We start from the raw sequence: 18,045 nt of genomic DNA, 5'->3' as shown, positions 1-18,045 counted from the left end.
TGATTGTGACGTCATAGCCAGGTGATTTGTCACCAGAGCGCGTGTGGTCGCTGTTTGTTTTGGCGTCAGAGTCGGCCGACTGTTGTGCGATAATAATTTGCGAGTTTTCTGGACAAATAATGAAACGAGGCGAGGATTTTCAATAATGAAACGAAACGAGGATTATTAGGTTAAAAGCGAAAACCCGTTGGCAACTAACAGCCCTTTTAGACTGCAATTTTTGACAATATATTTTTGGGTTCTATGTACATGTTGAATTGAATATTTTTTCAGTATATCGTGCCGTAAGAGGAATAGTGCCAGTAGGTTTGTGAATTATCATCAAAAACTTACTTTTAAAAACCTTTTTTCAACAAACGTTGGTAACCGTAAATAGTTTGTAAACACATATCTGTAGAAATAACAAACGAACTAAACATGTTCAAAAGTAATATTGGATTAAACAACAACAGGGCTGAAAGTTTCACCAAAAATCAGAAAAACAATTGAAACAGCGCTTTATCTCCATCTAGCGACTATTACTAAAGCTGTAAACTTAACACTTGTTTCATAGTGGTTGAAGAGATATACAACTTGGCTGTCAAATCATCTGGAACCTTTTACACTTTGAATTTTAAAAATCAAAGGTAACAAGTTTAAAACTGCTGGACAAACCGTAGATGAAAATTTACTTTTTACCTACAAAGATAGCACACATGTCGGGCTTTTTAGTAATAAAAGATTTTATGATGTAGGCATTTGTTTCTCGGGGTCTAAAATGCAAACATCTCACTAACAGTAATGAATATAATTAATGAAATAAAGTAACAAAAATATCAAACAATGTACTTTCTGTTCAAAGACATTTTTGAACATGCATGAGCATTTGTAAAACAAAATTATCTTGTAAAAATCTTTATCCGTATCATCAAAACGCGGTACATGACCTGGCCATAAACTGCATGTTTTTCAGGCGTCAAATATACAACAATGCTGCCTGGGGCCAAATCATCACGGCAAATTGTTTCCCCACATAGCTCTGGAACGTCGTGTTGCATGAGCCAATTGAAACCGCGATAAGGGACTTATGCACGAAACGACACTCCCCACAAATTGTGCAGGGTCGTTTATACTGGCAAAATATGAAGTGATACACAACAAAGTAGTGGTTTGAATCTTGTCTAACTATTTCGTTGACCAAAGTTATACAAGCGGTTCGAAAGACGTAAAATTTGATGTCGTAGCTTTAGTCGTTCCTGGAGTGACAATTTACGGGGAAAAACGCACATGCAAAAAGAAAGACTAACATTTCCATCCACATTATGTTAACGTTAATGAAACTTTATGATCAACTTTAAGACCGAAAATATTAAGGCAATAGATTCAGCACCTCCATAGACAATACCTTCTTTATGCAAGTAAAACAGACAGCCCTTTGGACAAAAAATATTCGAGTAATAGCGATAATTGTAATGTGTAGAAATCATGCGCTGCCTGTGGTTGACCTATTTACATACATTAGTAACTTACAGAGATATTAATTGATGTATATCATTGTTGACCCAGTGAAGTAAAACTAGAAATTTCAAACATGTGTCTGAAAAATCAAGCAATAGTGTTGAAACCCCAAAACTGCATTGCATTTCATTGAATATTATAGCTACTGTTTTCAGAGACTATTTTACAACCATAGGCAAACAATCAAGCACCAAGCATCCAGGGGTTGAGATGACCAAATGTCATGTTGTTTTTCAAACAAAATAGTTTGTATTCGGCCTGTTTAAGCTAACATCTAACGCGGGTTCGTAAGTGAAAAGCAATTCGCTGTCGCACAATCGTACGTTTTGTTAACCTTTTATGGTGACAGGTTTTAGACGATGCGTAATCACTCGTACGCCGCAAGTTTGTGGCTATGAGGTTTGTGCGAAGGGCAGAGCTTTTATAGGCAAGATATTCTAACCCATTTCTCCAAAACGTTTTGCGCACATGTACAAGCTGCATTAAAATAACCCCTTCCTTGCGCTGAATTAAATTTATTTCAAATGAATTAAACCAATTAGTACACTAGACACAGGCTTGCGGTTTATTAAGAGAAAACAACAGCTATTGTCAAAACTTTTAGCAATAAAACAAAAAACATTTTACTATCTGGAACTTTTGTTTTCGATGAAACTAAAAGCATGTCATAACGTTGGAGTTATATTTTCATAACGTTCGAGTATTACAAGTGAATAACAATTGTTATTGTTTAATGTATTGGTATAGCTTAACGATAAGCAACTTTATGTTGTCAATTTTTCTTCGGCTTTAAACTTTAAACAATAGGTTCAAAAAATCCAATCATCGCACATTTAAGTACAAATTCCCCAGTAAAAGTAAGTAGGTCATTCCTAGGGCAATAGAACCCGGCAAGTGCCATTAGGATCACAAAATTTGCCCGAGGTTAATTACAACATACAAGGAACGGTGTGTAACCTACTTACCGACCCAAGGACCTAAACGGTGGCCAGTACTTAAAGAGATAGAAGCCTGAGCAAAGTAATGTCCAGAAACGAACTATACTTAGTTGGAGTGATCAACAAACAAAAAGCTTTACAAAAGGTGGTCGCTGGACACCTAAGTGCCAAAAAGCAAACAATACCTAATCGATAGCATTAGTTTTTAGTTAAACTGTAACTAGCAATTTTAGAGACTTACCTTGTACTCGTGGTCAGTCCAAAGGGTCTTCACGGTAGTAAAATCTGGTTATGGCGTGTCGATATACATAAACACTACTATTTGAATTTAATACTTAATGTTTGGCTACAATCTGATCAAAGCAAAAAAAGTCTGTTTCAACTATTGTAACCTTTTGGACAAAAACTCATAAAATACCTGCAAAATCTGCTAAAAAACAACAAGATGTTTACCAGTATATACTATAATAATGTAACTGCCTTGTGACAAACAACAATCTGAATGAATTTGCAAAAAAACATTTTTACAGTTCCACAATTCTTAGGTTATTTTAAGACAAACGTTGCAATAAAATGCTTATTCATCATGCGAGAACCAGTATTAAAACGTAGTCTTAATTCGTCTGTAGACAAACAGCAAACTGATTCTGCAGCGACGGCAACCTTTTGGCTCCAAGGCCCTGCCCTTGAGCAAACATGAATTTGAGATATGTGGTTTTATGGCGTGGAGATCTAAAGATGTAAATCCATCAGGACCTCGGACGGCTCTGACAAAAGGGCTCATTACAAACAGAACTACGGCAAAAGTCGACTTCAAGAAAGAAAAATAGACCTGAGAATTGCATTGGGCAGTCTGTTTCTATTCAAAAGAAATCACAGGTCGCACTACTGAAATGATAGCTATAAGAACCTAAGACACTGCAATTGATGAAATTCTTTATGAACAAAGATTTACAACAGCAGAACGTTTTTGCAACTTTTTACCTCTAATTGCAATAACAATAGAATGAAACCCCTTAAAACGAAATAGCATTACAACTCTTATTAAATACATCTTAAAAAAAGTAGGTGACTTTTCAACTTGCAAATGTACTCTTCTGTGTTGCGCTCGAAAATCAGCCTTGCACGAAAACAAATGCATCAGTGTGCGCTAAAGTAACCTCAACACAAACACGTGGAACGCAAAGCGATGCAGCACTTCTGCGCGACTCGCTGTACGCTCCCTTTTTTCTGTCACTTATTTCTTTGAAGATACTCTTGCGGCGGCCATGTGTATTTGTCTTTGCTTGGAGGACCCGGCCTTTTTTAGCCCAAACCTCATACGCCAGAGTAAACCGCTTTCTCTTGCGTTGTAAAAAATCAATGGACACAAGTTCAAATTTAACCGCATGAAATTTAAGTCATTGTCCACGCATATGGTAAAATACACAGGTCTATCCTTTTGTGATTTAGCTATATGAGTGTCTTGTGTACATATGTACATTACTTACAGTTTCATAAAACACCAGTTACAGTTTCAGTTCACGACTTAACATATGTCAGATGTACTAATATCTTTCTGTCATGGTGTGTTTTTAAGTATTAAATACATTTCGCTTGTTTGGTAGCATATGTTTAGTGTTAATCTGAGATACCAGAACTGTCAATTGAACACAAAAATAGTTGTCATTAACCCCATCCCAAAGGTTCTATCTCAAAAGGTGCTTTCAAGTATTAGTTGACTAACCTTTTCGTCGTAGTGTTGATGCAATGTGGACATTTAGTAGCGCAGAGGAGGTGGCTCTTCCTAGCCGATTTATGACAGTACAGTGGTAGGTCCCTCTATCACTTGCAAGAACATCTTTTACTACCAGAGCATGTTTGCCATTGCTCGAAGTCTCTGTCCAGCTGAAAAAACAAGGTTCACAGTTTTGCCTGTTTTAACAAACGTGCAATCTTAAAATCGTAAATGCAAACCTCAGTTTTCCCAAACTATAATTGTTTTTGTATAACTACACGAGTTAGAGTTGTAAAATGTTACAAGCACAAAACAACATACATTCTGTGGTTGGGAACAGCTATCGACGCACCGTCTTTGTACCAGTAAATGGAAGGTGCAGGATTTCCTCGTATCTAGAAACACACAAAACTTGTAACATAAAATCAACAAAACAATCATCTACTCCAGGGCTTCCCAAACTGGGGGTCGTGACCCCGGAAGGGGTCGCTTAACAAACTTGAGGGGTCGCAGAGAGCTGTATTAATTTTGCAGAAAGTACTCCATACACTGGTGTAGAGTACGGGGGTGTGGGGGTGCCGCACACCCCCGGCCCTGACCTTTGTATAACGTCACAATGTCATCTTTGTTCAAGTTACGTCGGTTTTATAACGTTTCCAGCAGCTAAGAGCAAACGCGCTTGTAGTGACGCCATTGATCGAACATACATCGGTTGAAACGCAACAATTGCAATTGTTTTGAAATACACATGCATTTTAATGCAACATAAACATGACATATAGAGTTATAGACTAAGGTTTATTTGGGGCAATAACTTTCTCTAATAAAAATAGGTAATAAATTTACGATTTTCAAGCAGTGTTTAATATCCGTTTGCAAAGCACGGCCTAAACTTGGTCGAAGGTGACACCAGTTAGGCGTCAACACTACATGATTTGAAACATAAATTGCTTTCATTTTCCGCCCTAACAAGTTACTTAAAACTAAAACTTCTCGACGCACAGCAAACGTCCAAACCACACGAAGAAATTGTGACAAGTGGCTAATTGCAAAACAATGTGATAGAAACTAAAGGCTAAAATTAAGGTATCGGTGTTTGGACGTGTGAAGTAGTAGACTCCGAGTACCAGTAGGTTGTTTTTAGTTTTCGTTCGAATTAGGCGTTTCTATAAATACAACAAACGTATTTTTTGCATTGTCTATCATATTGGTGAAGGGTCGCGGAAAATTTAAAGAGATTAAAAGGGGTCGCGATCAAAAAAGTTTGGGAAGCCCTGATCTAATCAGTAGATAGAGTAGATTCTACTCCAAGTGACAGTTATCAAGGGTGTTTCACTAATTCGTAGTTGATCGTTCGTAGGTTTAACGGCCTGAACGTTTGTTCAGTTTCAACAGAATTTTTAGCTCTTCCGGCAGTTTTTTTATTGTAATATGCCAACGTTTCGATGTCCCATACGAAACACCTTCATCAGGGTAATGACATACATTGCAAACACAAGTTATTATAAAGCGAAAAGGGCGGCGAAACACACACAAAAAAGGCGGTAGAAAAAACAGTTTATTTCCAGTTTATTTCCTGCACAAAAGCCGTGCGTAAACAAAATACCTTGTATTGTCTAAAATTAACCGTACTCACGCAACTTAAGGCAATCTAAATTGAAACAAATTGCCGTACTGTGCACAAATCGCATGTCACTGGTCCAACATTTATGGGTTGCTACAGCAATTCAAATTCATAACTACAACAGCCAGTTAACAAAACAGCGGATTGTGACAAGAGCATTAATATCAAAGTTTTTATACCTTGCATTCGAAGTAGGCAGTTTCCCCCTCAGATAATTCAAGGCTTTTTACAGACTCCAAAAAGCGAGGGACGGCAGGCAATCTATCCGAGTCCTTTCGTGAAATCTGCTTTGGAATTTGAAATTCGTTGGTGATAGATGGGCGGCGCTGTAAGGTCGACTTCTTGTTGTTGTTTATGCCAGGTGAGGATAAGGTGCGATTGTTGTACGATGACCTCATAGTGCAATGTCTACCCCATGTAGATATCCTTTTGAACGAGGACTAACCTGGTAACTAAAGTTATTGTTGCAGAAAACTAAACCACTACAAAATAAAGTAAAAGTCTAAATTTAACCCAAGAAACTCTACCTAGAATGTACATACCAGTGCTTGTTTAGTTCTTTGTTTTAATTTATCGCCCTAAAAAGCAAGAAAATTGAGTTAGCTGAATATGTCAATATTATATAACACATCCAGTCAAACGCCCTGCCCTCAATTGTAAACGATAAAAAGAGCCAGTCACAACTTTAGTACAACTACACCAAACCACTTCACTTTTTATGTATTAACCTTTACGTGAACATACATGACATATTGGCTACCAAGCAACATTCTACAAAGCTAAATGGCGCCACTAAAATGAAATGGAAACGGTAAGCAATCTGCGGTTTCAATACTCGGAAATATACCAGAACATGTTTCCTATAAGAGTGGCGAAAGACTCGGCTGTAAAACTGCTACACTTGCCCTGGCTGGAATAACTTTCCAACACAAAACTGTTCGATATTAACAACATGCATTGTGACGAAACAATACCTTTGGTTTACAAGACAATGCCAGTAAACTAGTCAACTTTGGACTTAGTGCTGCAGCCCTGAAAAGACTGCACAGATGTTCGTACAAGTACTAGAGGCAATTTGCTGTTGAACCGCGGAACGCTAGTTAACTGTAGATGATAGTAAATCAGTCATTGAAATGGCAAAGTGGCTCTTCACAAGCTACTCGATTATAGGAGCACACGTTTATTGACTTACTTTATTACCAACACACCATGTTGTCTTTGTACCAAATGTGCATTCTAAGCACTACACGGTAATTGTGTGCAAAATAAAATACACAGGATAAAGGTTAATAAAATACACAGGATAAAGGTTAAAGCTGGATTTTATAGTTGGAAAATCAACATAATGTAAAAGCATAGAGCCAATAAATGATCAGCTGCAAAATCAACATACATTAAATAGTTTTTTTTATTTAAATGGCAAAACAAAATCGATCAAAAAGTTTTGTAAATAGGCTATATTTTTCAGAACCTATAACTCACATCTCCATACAAGACACAGTTGTACTAACAGGCCTTGTTCCCAAAACTACAAATGCTCTTAAAGTAAAACTATTTCTTCCTTCTCCAAGCACTAAAACTTGACTAAAAGTTGTTGACTGCAAACAGAAGCTAATCCAAATAAAAGTAAAGTTTCATTGGGTCTACTTAAAACTTATTCACATGTATTTGATATGATTCGCCATTTTTACTACTTATTCAATCAATTCCGTTTGAATCAGCCGTCAGTGTTTTCAGCAACTTTATCAATCATTAACTTTCGCGTAAACAAAGCCAACCTAGTGCGCCTATTTTCAGAAAGCTTTTCTATTAAGGTTTTTGTGTTAACACTACAACCATAAATCGTTGCTATAACCCAAAAAGTTGCTATAACCCAAATTTGTACATGAAAAACGCCGCCTTGAAGAAGACTTCAAGTAATAAATATACGAAAAAAATTAGACGTCAATAAAACAAAAATGTGATTTTAAAAGCAGTAACATAGGACTAAAAGATACTCAACAAAAACCCTGAGGTATGCAAACTTAAATTAAACTACTACATTAAACGTTTAACTAATTGTTAGTGTACCACACTGATATACATATATTTAGTCTTTTGTTCAGTGCTCGCAGTGAAGAGGACATCATCAGCTGGGATTTTCCCGCCTATCATCTTTTCCGCTAGACGATGCAGAAGAGCAGACACAAAAAAAAAGAAAAAAGGGGCTGAACACGTTGGCGACTGTACCGTCACGCAGTGTTGTGATTCTTCGCTTGATATGTGTGAGAGCAGACTTGGCCTCAAGCAAGCGTGGTTTTGCGATAAGGGCAGTTGAGACGCAGACTTTGAGCGATGAACCTCTTGGAATTGCTGTGGATTGTTCTCAAGTCGCTAGTAGAAACAATACTTCGGTGGGTGAAAATATATGAGAACTTTCAAAGTACTTAGTTTGCAGATTAACACTGCTTTTTATTTCAGGAAAATTAGAATTGATTGTGTAAATTTCTCAAATACGTTTGCCATTATTACGAAGCGTTATCTGACAACCTTGACATTAGCGTTTGCAATTTTGGTTGTTGGGTATGTGTTAAGGTTTTGACCGTTATGTGTTTGACTGTTATGTGTTGTGTTTTACATAATGTTTGCTCGGACAAAATGCTTGACAACAGACCGAATGTAAATGAATGACCGCAACCGAATACGTTTAACTGCAAGGCTCGTTGGTCATTTTGTGGTAGTCAAATCAGGCGTTAACATTTGTACACTTTGTCTATAAAGGCATAACACGTTGCGGCAATAACTGTTTCGCCTTTTTACCACGTTCGAGGGTGGACGCCGAATGTACTGCATTGTTGCAAATATCATACAGGTTGTAACGCCTCAGGGATATATCAATATTGCGCAATAGGCTTTTTACTTGGTTGTGATGCATAACTTTCAAAATAAACAGCCACACCCAAAGCAGTTAGCCATATATCACGACAATACCATATGGAATGATGAGCAGCATATCTCCATGGGAGTTTGTGTTTTGCAATGTACGATATAGATTGCGAGCATAGCAGTTTGTTAACTTGCATCGGTATAGCCACGCCTACACGTTTATACACACGGTAGAGATAACAAATTCGCCTACAGTATTTGCCTGTTGAAAAACAAAATTAACAATTTGTAACGTTAAATGCATGTGTGTTGTTTTTGTTGTTCTTTGAATTGGAAAGCTTTGACTTAGTCGTTGGCGTGTACTATAAGTACATTGTTTTGTCAGTAAAGAATGTGACATATTACTTGGCGGGTCACTCCAATCCTTTTTATCTATTGTCATATTGTAACAAATGAATGCCTGAGGTAAATACCCAAAGATTACTTTTACCCAGTGCTACACATTGTGTAAATTTCATCGTATGTAGGAGTGTTGTAAAGATAGTGAAGCAGTCGTTTTTGTAGCCCTGTCCATCCATCACCATGTGAACAGTTCGTTTTAGTAGAATAACTTTCATGTACCGTTGTATTGTTAAAATATGACCAACTGTTTCACACGCAAAGCAAACTAGTCTAACACTATAGGTTTAACACTATAGATTACATCAGGACTTTTTACGGTTTAGGTTAATTTCATAAAATTGTCATACTCATATTACTGAAAGCATACAAACATTTTTTGCTTTCCATACAGATGGATATTACCTGCGAAATACAAATCAGTCGAAGGGGAGGTATGTCTTATAACAGGAGCTGGAAACGGTATGGGAAGGCTACTTGCAATGGAGTTTGCAAAAAGAAAAGCAAAGTTGATATTATGGGATATGGACCAAGCAGGTATGAAAAATGAGCCATGCCAGCACGGCTTAATGTTTGTATACGAGTGAATGATTACCAAGTCGCCGCAAAGGTTTATACGTGACTTGCACCTTTCGGTATGTTGTATAATTCAACAAAACCGTGTCAATTTTTGACTTTAAACATATATGTTTAACGGTATAAAAGTTTTAAACTGGTATTCATGACCAAAAGTTGAAACAATTGAAGCCAACTTAAAATTTCGGAAATAGAATCTATGCCTTCATATAAGTATAGGTAAAGTACTTACATTTATCGTAAAGGGCATTTTACTAGAATAGCTCAAAGATCTTGCACCAATCGGGTTCAAAAGTCCTGCTGTAAGTTGGGCTGAAAAGACTAAAATCAACCTTTTTTAACCAATGAATGTCAAACTTATAATAGTTATACTATATTTAAAAGAAGCATCGTATTGAGCCCTTGTTGCGTAGTTTGGCTCAGCTATGCACGTTTCAAGGCATTTTTTAATCTGCTGACACTAAACATTTTGAAACATGATTAAAGCAAAAGCAGTATTACACCGACAAAAAGTATTTACGCCAAGGCAAAGTCGTAACTTCAGCTCATAGGTTGTATGCTGCACCATATATGTTAATTTTTAGTCATCAATTATTTTAATTATTAGCAGTGCCTAACAACGGCTTTGCATTATGATTTTCTGTAAACGTGACCTCAAAATTCACGTATTGAATGTTTCACGGAAAACTGGTACATTTGTGATTTGGATCGTTCAAATAGTTTGTAGCAAATTTCGCAGAATGTTTTCATTTGAACGTTTTCCTTTTAACTCCGTGATACTGCGTATAGGATATTCCACTTCTTGTCGGCATGACGTACAAAGTGGCATATATAGGCAGTAGGTTGTGGCTATCAGGAGAGATGCAAATTTACTTGATTAAGAGCTGTTTGTGAATAATTCATTTCCTATTTAAAATTAAAACCAGACACTCATTTTACAATTAGACCTGACAGTAAACCTCGGTTAAATCGGATTCGGTTAATCCGGATCTTCACCAAATTCTGACAAAATTGTTGGTCCAAACGGGTCCGGACTAACCGAGGTATTTTATGTTGGCAACACTTACCGATTTACACGAAAAAAGATGTATGTTTGTTTATATACGTTTCCGCACATACATTCCCCATCAGAGTTGTAAGTCGGGCCGGGTTCGGGCACGTTTTGAGCTTGATTCGGGCCTGACTTCACAATCTGTGTCTGAATTTTCTTTAAATAAATTTAACTAGCTAAGTAGCCAGTTTCTGGACCTGACCTAATGTCAAACAGCCATAAAGCGCCTCGTTCAAAACCAATTGTTGTTCTATTGTCCTGAGGCTTCTATGTATGGGCCTGTCGATCAAACTTTCGGGCCTAACGGACTTCTCAAAAACGATTCGGGTTCGGGCCGGGTTTTAGGCTTGTACTTTTGGATTCGGGCCAGCTTCGGGCTCCAGTTTCTGGCCCGTTTACAACTCCGTTCCTATTTGTAATTTGTAATAGGTGGCTAACCTGGTCATAATCAATTTAATCAACAAAATCGTGCATAGTAGGCAAATTTAAATATTTTGTGTTAAACAGGATTGGACCAAACCACTAAACTAGTTCGGGAGATCGGTGGTGAAGTATATGCCGGAGTATGTGACGTGTCAAAGATTGAAAACATCCGTGAGGCTGCGGTTAAGTCTCGAGAAGCATTCGGAGATATCACCATACTCGTTAACAACGCAGGTACAGAGTTAAACACACATAAAATATGGTTTGGTATGAATTACTAAAGATAACACAATCTTACTTTCTGGGCCAGGAAGTTCTAAACCCGATGTGGTTTGTTTACTCGTTGGTCACTTACGAAGACAAAACCCCTTATTTGTTTTCATCACAATTTACCCTAAATTTATCTTCTTCATTTTTTAACGTATGCCACAAAACTGATGATAAAAAAGTCTGGAAAGTCTTCTTTTTAACAATCTACGTTTTTTAGATAAACCTATATTAACGTAGTATGACATAACAACGCATAAGGTGTAAAGTATAGACTAAACATTTCATTTTCCAGGAGTGGTTTTCGCCAAAGATCTGCTTGAACTCACAGAGTGGCAGATTGAACAAACCTTTAAAGTCAACGTCTTGGCTCATTTCTGGATGTTACGAGAATTTTTGCCATCGATGTTGGAACGTAACCACGGCCATGTTGTGACACTAGCCAGCGTAGTTGGTAAGTATACAAACTCAGGTTAAAACGTACCCTATGTTCGGACAACAAAAGCACGTCCATCCTAGATAAGCCGTAGTTTAAGAAATCTTAGATCAGATACATGCACAGCGTTACGATTGAAATGTCATGGGCCTAGTGTTAATGGCATGGAGTCCAGTGCCCGATTAACCACTAGGCAAAGTAGGCACCTGCCTACAGGCCAGTCAAAAATCCAGGCCACTTAAAATCAGTAGAATGATTTGGCAACACTGATAATTATGGGTCCCCTTCCCTGAAGGGGACACATATTGTTTTTGTCCGTATTTTTTTTTTCTTTTTTTCTTTTTTTCTTATTTTCTTATTTTCTTTTTTCTTTTTTTCCGTCTAACGCGGATTTGTTCCCACGTTTTGGTCAAGAAAGAATGGTTCAAACTTTTTCAAATTTACACACATTACAGATATTGGTCTAAAGATGGTCCATGTGAATTTTGACCCCGTTTAATCCCTCAGTTCACCCACACCTCCCCAAAACGTGAAATTTTTAGCGCGGCTATTGTTCCCACGTTTTGGTCAAGAAAGAATGGTTCAAACTTTTTCAAATTTACACACATTATAGATATTGGTCTAAAGATGGTCCATGTGAATTTTGACCCCGTTTGATCCCTCGGTTCACCCACAGCCCCCCAAAACGTGAAATTTTTAAATCGGCTATACTTGCTAAAGCAGAAGCCCTATGGTGCAGAAATATTGGAACATTGTTTAAGCAGGCTATTCGTTTAGTATTTAAAATTTTGCCAGTTACCTTTACAACCCATAATATGTGTACCCTGTCAGTCAGATATAAGTCCCAAGGGAGGAATTCACTGGTTTACGATTAAGGCCGCAGAGCGGGAGTGCTCAGCTTGACGTCCGGACAGACGTGTTTTACGAGACAGTCGTTTGGGTGATTAGAAATCAGCTGTTTTTGTGTGCAGCAATGCTGTGTCGTTTTATTGAGTTACTACGCGCATTTTCAGTTTTGGCGAAGGTTTTACACCTAAGACGTAATTTAATCTCAATAAACGTACTTCGGTTTCGTTTATGTCGGGCAAAACGTCGTTGATCAACATAAATATGAAAAATAAACTTAACTTTTTAGAACGCCACGATAAATGGTCTTTAAATTCTCGTTGTCAGCTTGGCCGTCGCATAACCACGGGTCACTAAAGGTCAACTTGTAGGCATTACAACACAGTTACGAATTTTTCGTCATAACGTATCTTCTTTATTTTTGACAAATCAATTCAAGAATCAGTACTTAAGTCATGTATAAATTAGGCTAAACGGTATTGTTGAACACTGAGGACTGCATGCTGTTAAAAACAGTGTAAAAAGGTCGTTAAACGGTCGCTTTTGCGAAACGAAGTTAAGTGAAAACCAGGTTGTTATGTATACCTTTGTAGCAAACGACTTTTTTATATAGTGTCTAATATAACAGTTAAGGCTTTCTAGGAAAATTTATGTTTAAATACTGAACTTGAACGACAATATCAAGGTCAAAGCAAGAGATTAAATTGAAAGTATTTTTCCCGTTCTTTTTTCACCGTTTTTTTGTAATTATATGACAATAATGATGCAAAAAGAATATGGACAAAAAATTTTAAAGTTAAGTTAATGCTTTTATCTACAAAATCTAAAAATAACCGCAACATAGGTTTACCGTAAATCCGCATAAACGCGCGTGTGGGGACCCATTCGTTTTTGCTTGCAAAAACAATCATACATATAGATAAATTGTGTATAGTGTAGTAAGTTGGTAAATGTCGTATAGAATATATAAAATGGAAGTATATCAGAAAGCCACTTTTCTAGTTCTAATTTTTTAGTTGGCAATCTTGATTTTCAGCCACTTATAAATTGTGCCTACAGGCCAGCAGACCCTTAATCCAGCACTGATGGAGTCCATGCCATGAACGTTGGAGAACTTTTTGCACATAGGCCCATAGGTGTTTTCGGCGTTTTCAGTTATACACTTGAACAGTTCCATTGCGTAAAGTCAAGTCACAGCACTACATAGAAAAAAGGTGTAGTTAAAAACAATAAGCATTAACATAAAAATTACACATGTTTGCAAACATGCCTTTATTTAAAGATGAAAATAACGGCCCATATAGACGTAAAAGGCGACATGCTTTATTGTTCAAATGTTATTTTCATCATAAAACCTATAAACAGATCGGTACATTTAGGAACACTATACACAGACTTAAACAGTAATTTAATTTTGATTAGATCCGTACACAGTTTTCCAAAATGACTTTTTTCAATATTCTGCGGCAGAACATTGTGGTCGACAAACATGGGTGTAAACCTTTGAGCCATGTAGCTTTGAAATTAAAATCGTTTTGTGGTGCCCGTGAACTGTTTTGCGGTACCTTGACTCCAATTTAAAACCGAATTACACAAGATCTCCAATAATACTTTTAAATCTGTATTCCTCTATAGCCCTTTTTTGGTTACAGAATAAAGTAAAGTAAGTAATGTAAAACTACAAATGTTCACCCTATAAGCGTTTGTTTGGTGCAAATTGATCAAGCGTGAGATTGTATATAACTCCCGCGTTTGTTAAATTCAACGTGATGGTCTCAGTCTGTTTTCATGTTCTTACACGGCAAAGCGCATAATTCAATATCCGGTTATCATTTGGGGATTTATAAATATGTATCATGGGCTTTTGAATCAACATGGAAACAGTTTATTTAGTTTCATGCCAAATTAATGTGTAGCTAAATTGACTACGCAATAAAAATCCCAGTGGTCACGCGTTAAAAAAGATTATAGAAATGTATGTTTTGTCATTCAATAAAAATGAGTCGGAATTCACTTTATCTAACCACTGGTTCGAAAATGGCAGAGTTGATATTCAATGGTATTAAAATGGAGGTTTAAATTGGCCATAAACAAGGGCAAGATTGCCGCAGGGTAGCCCAACAGTCTGGCGATGTCAGATTGATAGGGTTTGTCAACCGCAACAATGTCCGTTTTCCTGGGACAATTTGACATCCTGTTTTGATGCTAGTTACTTATCCCAATCTGTCGAACATCACATGCTGATTAGGCGGCTTTCATCGAGTTCAAGTTACAACGAAAAAGGTTTAGAAGATATTTCATCAAACACTGTAAATTTCCGAAATGTTAAACACTCAAAATCAAGTTATTAATTTGAATACGGCAACTGTATCTCAAAAAAACGACCAATTCCGTTGCAACATAGGAACACTACATAAGCTATTGCTGCCAGGCGTAATATTAACTTAACAAAGCTCTTGTGGCAATTTTATTTTTGTTGAGTAGCGATTGTTGAAACGTCTGCATCATCTATATGCACAAGTTCTGTACGTGGCATTTATGTTTTTTTATAAACCATCGTAAGGTCATGTCATTAAACCAGTCATGCACATTAAATAAGTCTGGTTAGTAAGGTTGTTGCTTTATGCTACAAATACAAATAAAACGCACTTTTAAACCAATCTACTCAAATGCGACATACACAATAACGGAATAAACGTGACGTCAAAGCAAATGACCTATGCAGAAATGGAAAAACGCTAATTTATATAATGAACAATAAGGTTCTTGGTCACTTGGACAAAATAAGGTTTGCTTTGTTTCATAGAAATCCGATTATAAACCACAACTACGTGATCCTACGGAGCTGCAGGTCCTAATCTGACATGTGATGCACAATCCCTACCACAGGCTAACACATTAATGCGCTTATGTGGGTATGGACTATAAACCCATAAAAACTGGATAGTGCGTCAATTTAAACCACATACCAGTGTATCTTTTATATCCTTCCTTCTGTGTCTTTGGCTGATTTATACTGCATGCGATAACCGAGTCCGTTGTTGTTTTGGTTTTATATTCGTTTTTTTTTAACCGTTGAGGGTTCGAATCCCACCGTTATCTTGATTTTTCTGGCCAACGCAATTTCAAATGAAAACTCTTGAATATATCATACCTATTAAGGATAAACTTACAAATTGTGTAGTAAAGGCTTATGTTTGTATGAAACTTGTTGTGTTTGTTAAGGTTTGTTTTCCTCACCGGGAATGCCAGACTACTGTTCAAGCAAGCATGCAGCTGTCGGGTTGCATCAAGCGCTTTACTATGACCTGCAGAAGAAAAAGTGCGACGGAATAAAAACTACCATGGTTTGTCCGTATCACGTCAAAACTGGAATGTTTAAGTGAGTTTAAAATAGAGCAGAGCTTTTCAATCGGACCTGGGGTAAATTTGATGGACAACATCAGTCATTAAAAAAATAAAGACCCTTGGAGGTAGATTTTACACCAGAAAGCTAAATAAAGGAAAATGAGGGGAAAAGCTTAAAAACCTCTGATTTAAAAGATCTGAGGAATTTCGGTAGAAAGTTCAAATGTTGTTCAAGTACTAAAAGTAGACCATAGAGCAGTTACCAAATGAGACATGGACTAGGCGAAAAATTTGGAATCTTAATATCTTTGCAACGCATAACTGCCAATAATAATTGTGAATCGGCCAGCTCTAGCTTTCCTCGCATACAATAAAAATCATCATGTTAAAAAGCGTGTGAAATATCATTTATGAAACAATGCATTTTATTAGGACATGCCTAAAATATATGAAGACCGCTTGTTAATGTGACAAAAGACAGAGGCAAAGAACATAAAAAAGTTTCGAGAAAACATTGTTCCAAACGCTTTTTGAATAAAACTGACTTGATTTTGGTTTGCCTCTATTCTCAGCCGTAGAAAATTTCTTTTACGGGTATAATTTGAGCTTCATTACAAAACATGCGTTTGAGTCTGGTTTTGCGCTTCTAGGCCTGCTTTCAGATCGGATCTGCTTACAATTCTGCTTTTGACAACCGAAACCAAAAACAACTGACGCCAAGTTGTTTTTCCCTGTAATCAACATCCTTGTATTGTTTTAGGGGAGTGGGATTGAAAAGCGACGTGTTGACAAGAAGTTTGTCTCCAGGAGAATGCGTGGATGCGATAATGCACGCTGTGCTCACTAATCGTCCATTTGTAGCTGTACCACGCGTCATGTATATCAGCTACAATCTTTCAACATGGATGCCAATGAAGGTTTTAGCCGCGGTTTACGAATACACCGGGGCTAATGACGCAATTAGTCGTTTCATTCCGAACCGTCCGTACCAGACAAAATTGCGAGAATAGACAAATTGTACCACATTAAAAATTGACAAACAATTTGGATGTGCCACAAAATTGGCTGCGAAAATTGAAGGCGCTTAAAGTGATGTCGTCGATATTAATTTTAACTGAAGTAATTTGTATGCGTTTTTAAGATGTTCTTTTTGCTGAAAACAGTTATTTTGGATCGGGAAAGTTTTGTAAGCCAATATGTTTAGTGAACCGTATTTTTGTCGTTGTCTGCGAAATATTTTCTGCTCAACCACACACGTCATGGTTCAATGCTCAACAATTTAGGGTATTTCCGATAACAGGTAAAGATTTGAAATTACTTTCATCACCAAATCTTACTTTTCTAGAGTTTTCAAATGTCCTGTGATTTTCCAATAATACGTTGTTTATTCGAAAAAATAACTTGGATTATACCCAGTATTATAGTTTTGCTAGCCTTTTGTCAAGGTTTTCAATGCACGCAAATTGAACAGTGTTTGTATAAAGAACATGTATTTTCCCTTTTCATGATTTAGCTGCAAGACAAAAATTCGATGACCTTTGCGAAACTTTCATTTTAATATAATTTACGCACAGCCAATGTCAACGCCCTGCCGATGGCCAGCATACAAGTATCAGTGTTTATTAATTATTTTGTAAGCAAGTTTACGCAGTAACAAAGAACAGTGTATATGTCTCTGACATGTTACTGTACGGCTATTTTCGAGACATCCACTCGCGTATGTTGTTTTGTGATATTTTTTGCATATGACTTGCTATGGGGCTAATGTATATGATTTTTATTTTTCACTTACTTTTGTAATTTCGTTTCATAATACTGTGATTTTTGTGATATTTTGTACACGATTTTGTGTTGCGTAATTACCAAACTATCAACAAGCAAACAATGACAGAAATTCATAAAAAAAACACGAAATGTTAACTTAACCTCTCACTTAAGACAAATTCCACTTTACAAGTTACAAATAGCAATTTGTCCGCTTATGCATTGCCCAATCTCGCTCAGTAATTGGTTCAAATTTTGTCTCGGATTCGTTTTGTTAAAGCCCAGCACTTCAAA

The 18,045-nt window shown here is 36.9% G+C and overlaps 2 protein-coding genes across 3 annotated transcripts in view; one reads left to right on the top strand and one right to left on the bottom strand.

Moving 5' to 3' along the window:
- LOC145205018 (titin-like) overlaps nt 1–6,210 on the bottom strand; it is a 128,906-nt gene extending 122,696 nt beyond the window's left edge. For both annotated transcript variants that reach the window (XM_080077642.1, XM_080077643.1), the window contains exons 1-3: nt 5,956–6,210; nt 4,474–4,547; nt 4,162–4,322 (exon numbers count right to left, since the gene is read on the bottom strand). In XM_080077642.1, the coding sequence (XP_079933768.1) occupies nt 4,162–4,322; nt 4,474–4,547; nt 5,956–6,174 (454 nt within the window). In that variant the 5' untranslated portion in view covers nt 6,175–6,210. The remainder of the gene's footprint in view (nt 1–4,161; nt 4,323–4,473; nt 4,548–5,955) is intronic.
- Nucleotides 6,211–8,016: 1,806 nt separating this feature from the next.
- Nucleotides 8,017–17,881, top strand: LOC145205030 (retinol dehydrogenase 10-like). The gene is made up of 6 exons (XM_080077666.1): nt 8,017–8,169; nt 9,435–9,577; nt 11,175–11,324; nt 11,653–11,811; nt 15,865–16,021; nt 16,748–17,881. The coding sequence occupies exons 1-6, from the start codon at nt 8,111–8,113 to the stop codon at nt 16,995–16,997; spliced, it is 918 nt and encodes a 305-aa protein (XP_079933792.1). The 5' UTR covers nt 8,017–8,110; the 3' UTR covers nt 16,998–17,881.
- Nucleotides 17,882–18,045: the final 164 nt, after the last annotated feature.

Source organism: Phallusia mammillata, chromosome 8 (genome assembly GCF_965637545.1).
Source record: "Phallusia mammillata chromosome 8, kaPhaMamm4.hap1.1, whole genome shotgun sequence".
NCBI classification, from domain to species: domain Eukaryota; kingdom Metazoa; phylum Chordata; class Ascidiacea; order Phlebobranchia; family Ascidiidae; genus Phallusia; species Phallusia mammillata.
This window is presented reverse-complemented; position numbering and strand designations above follow the sequence as displayed.

Excerpts from the sequence above, each read along its gene's own strand:
- LOC145205030 (XM_080077666.1), top strand. The coding sequence starts at position 8,111 with ATGAACCTCTTGGAATTGCTGTGGATTGTTCTCAAGTCGCTAGTAGAA. Across the intron at positions 9,578-11,174 it reads ATGGGATATGGACCAAGCAG|GATTGGACCAAACCACTAAA; the intron begins GTATGAAAAATG and ends TGTGTTAAACAG. Across the intron at positions 11,325-11,652 it reads CATACTCGTTAACAACGCAG|GAGTGGTTTTCGCCAAAGAT; the intron begins GTACAGAGTTAA and ends TTCATTTTCCAG.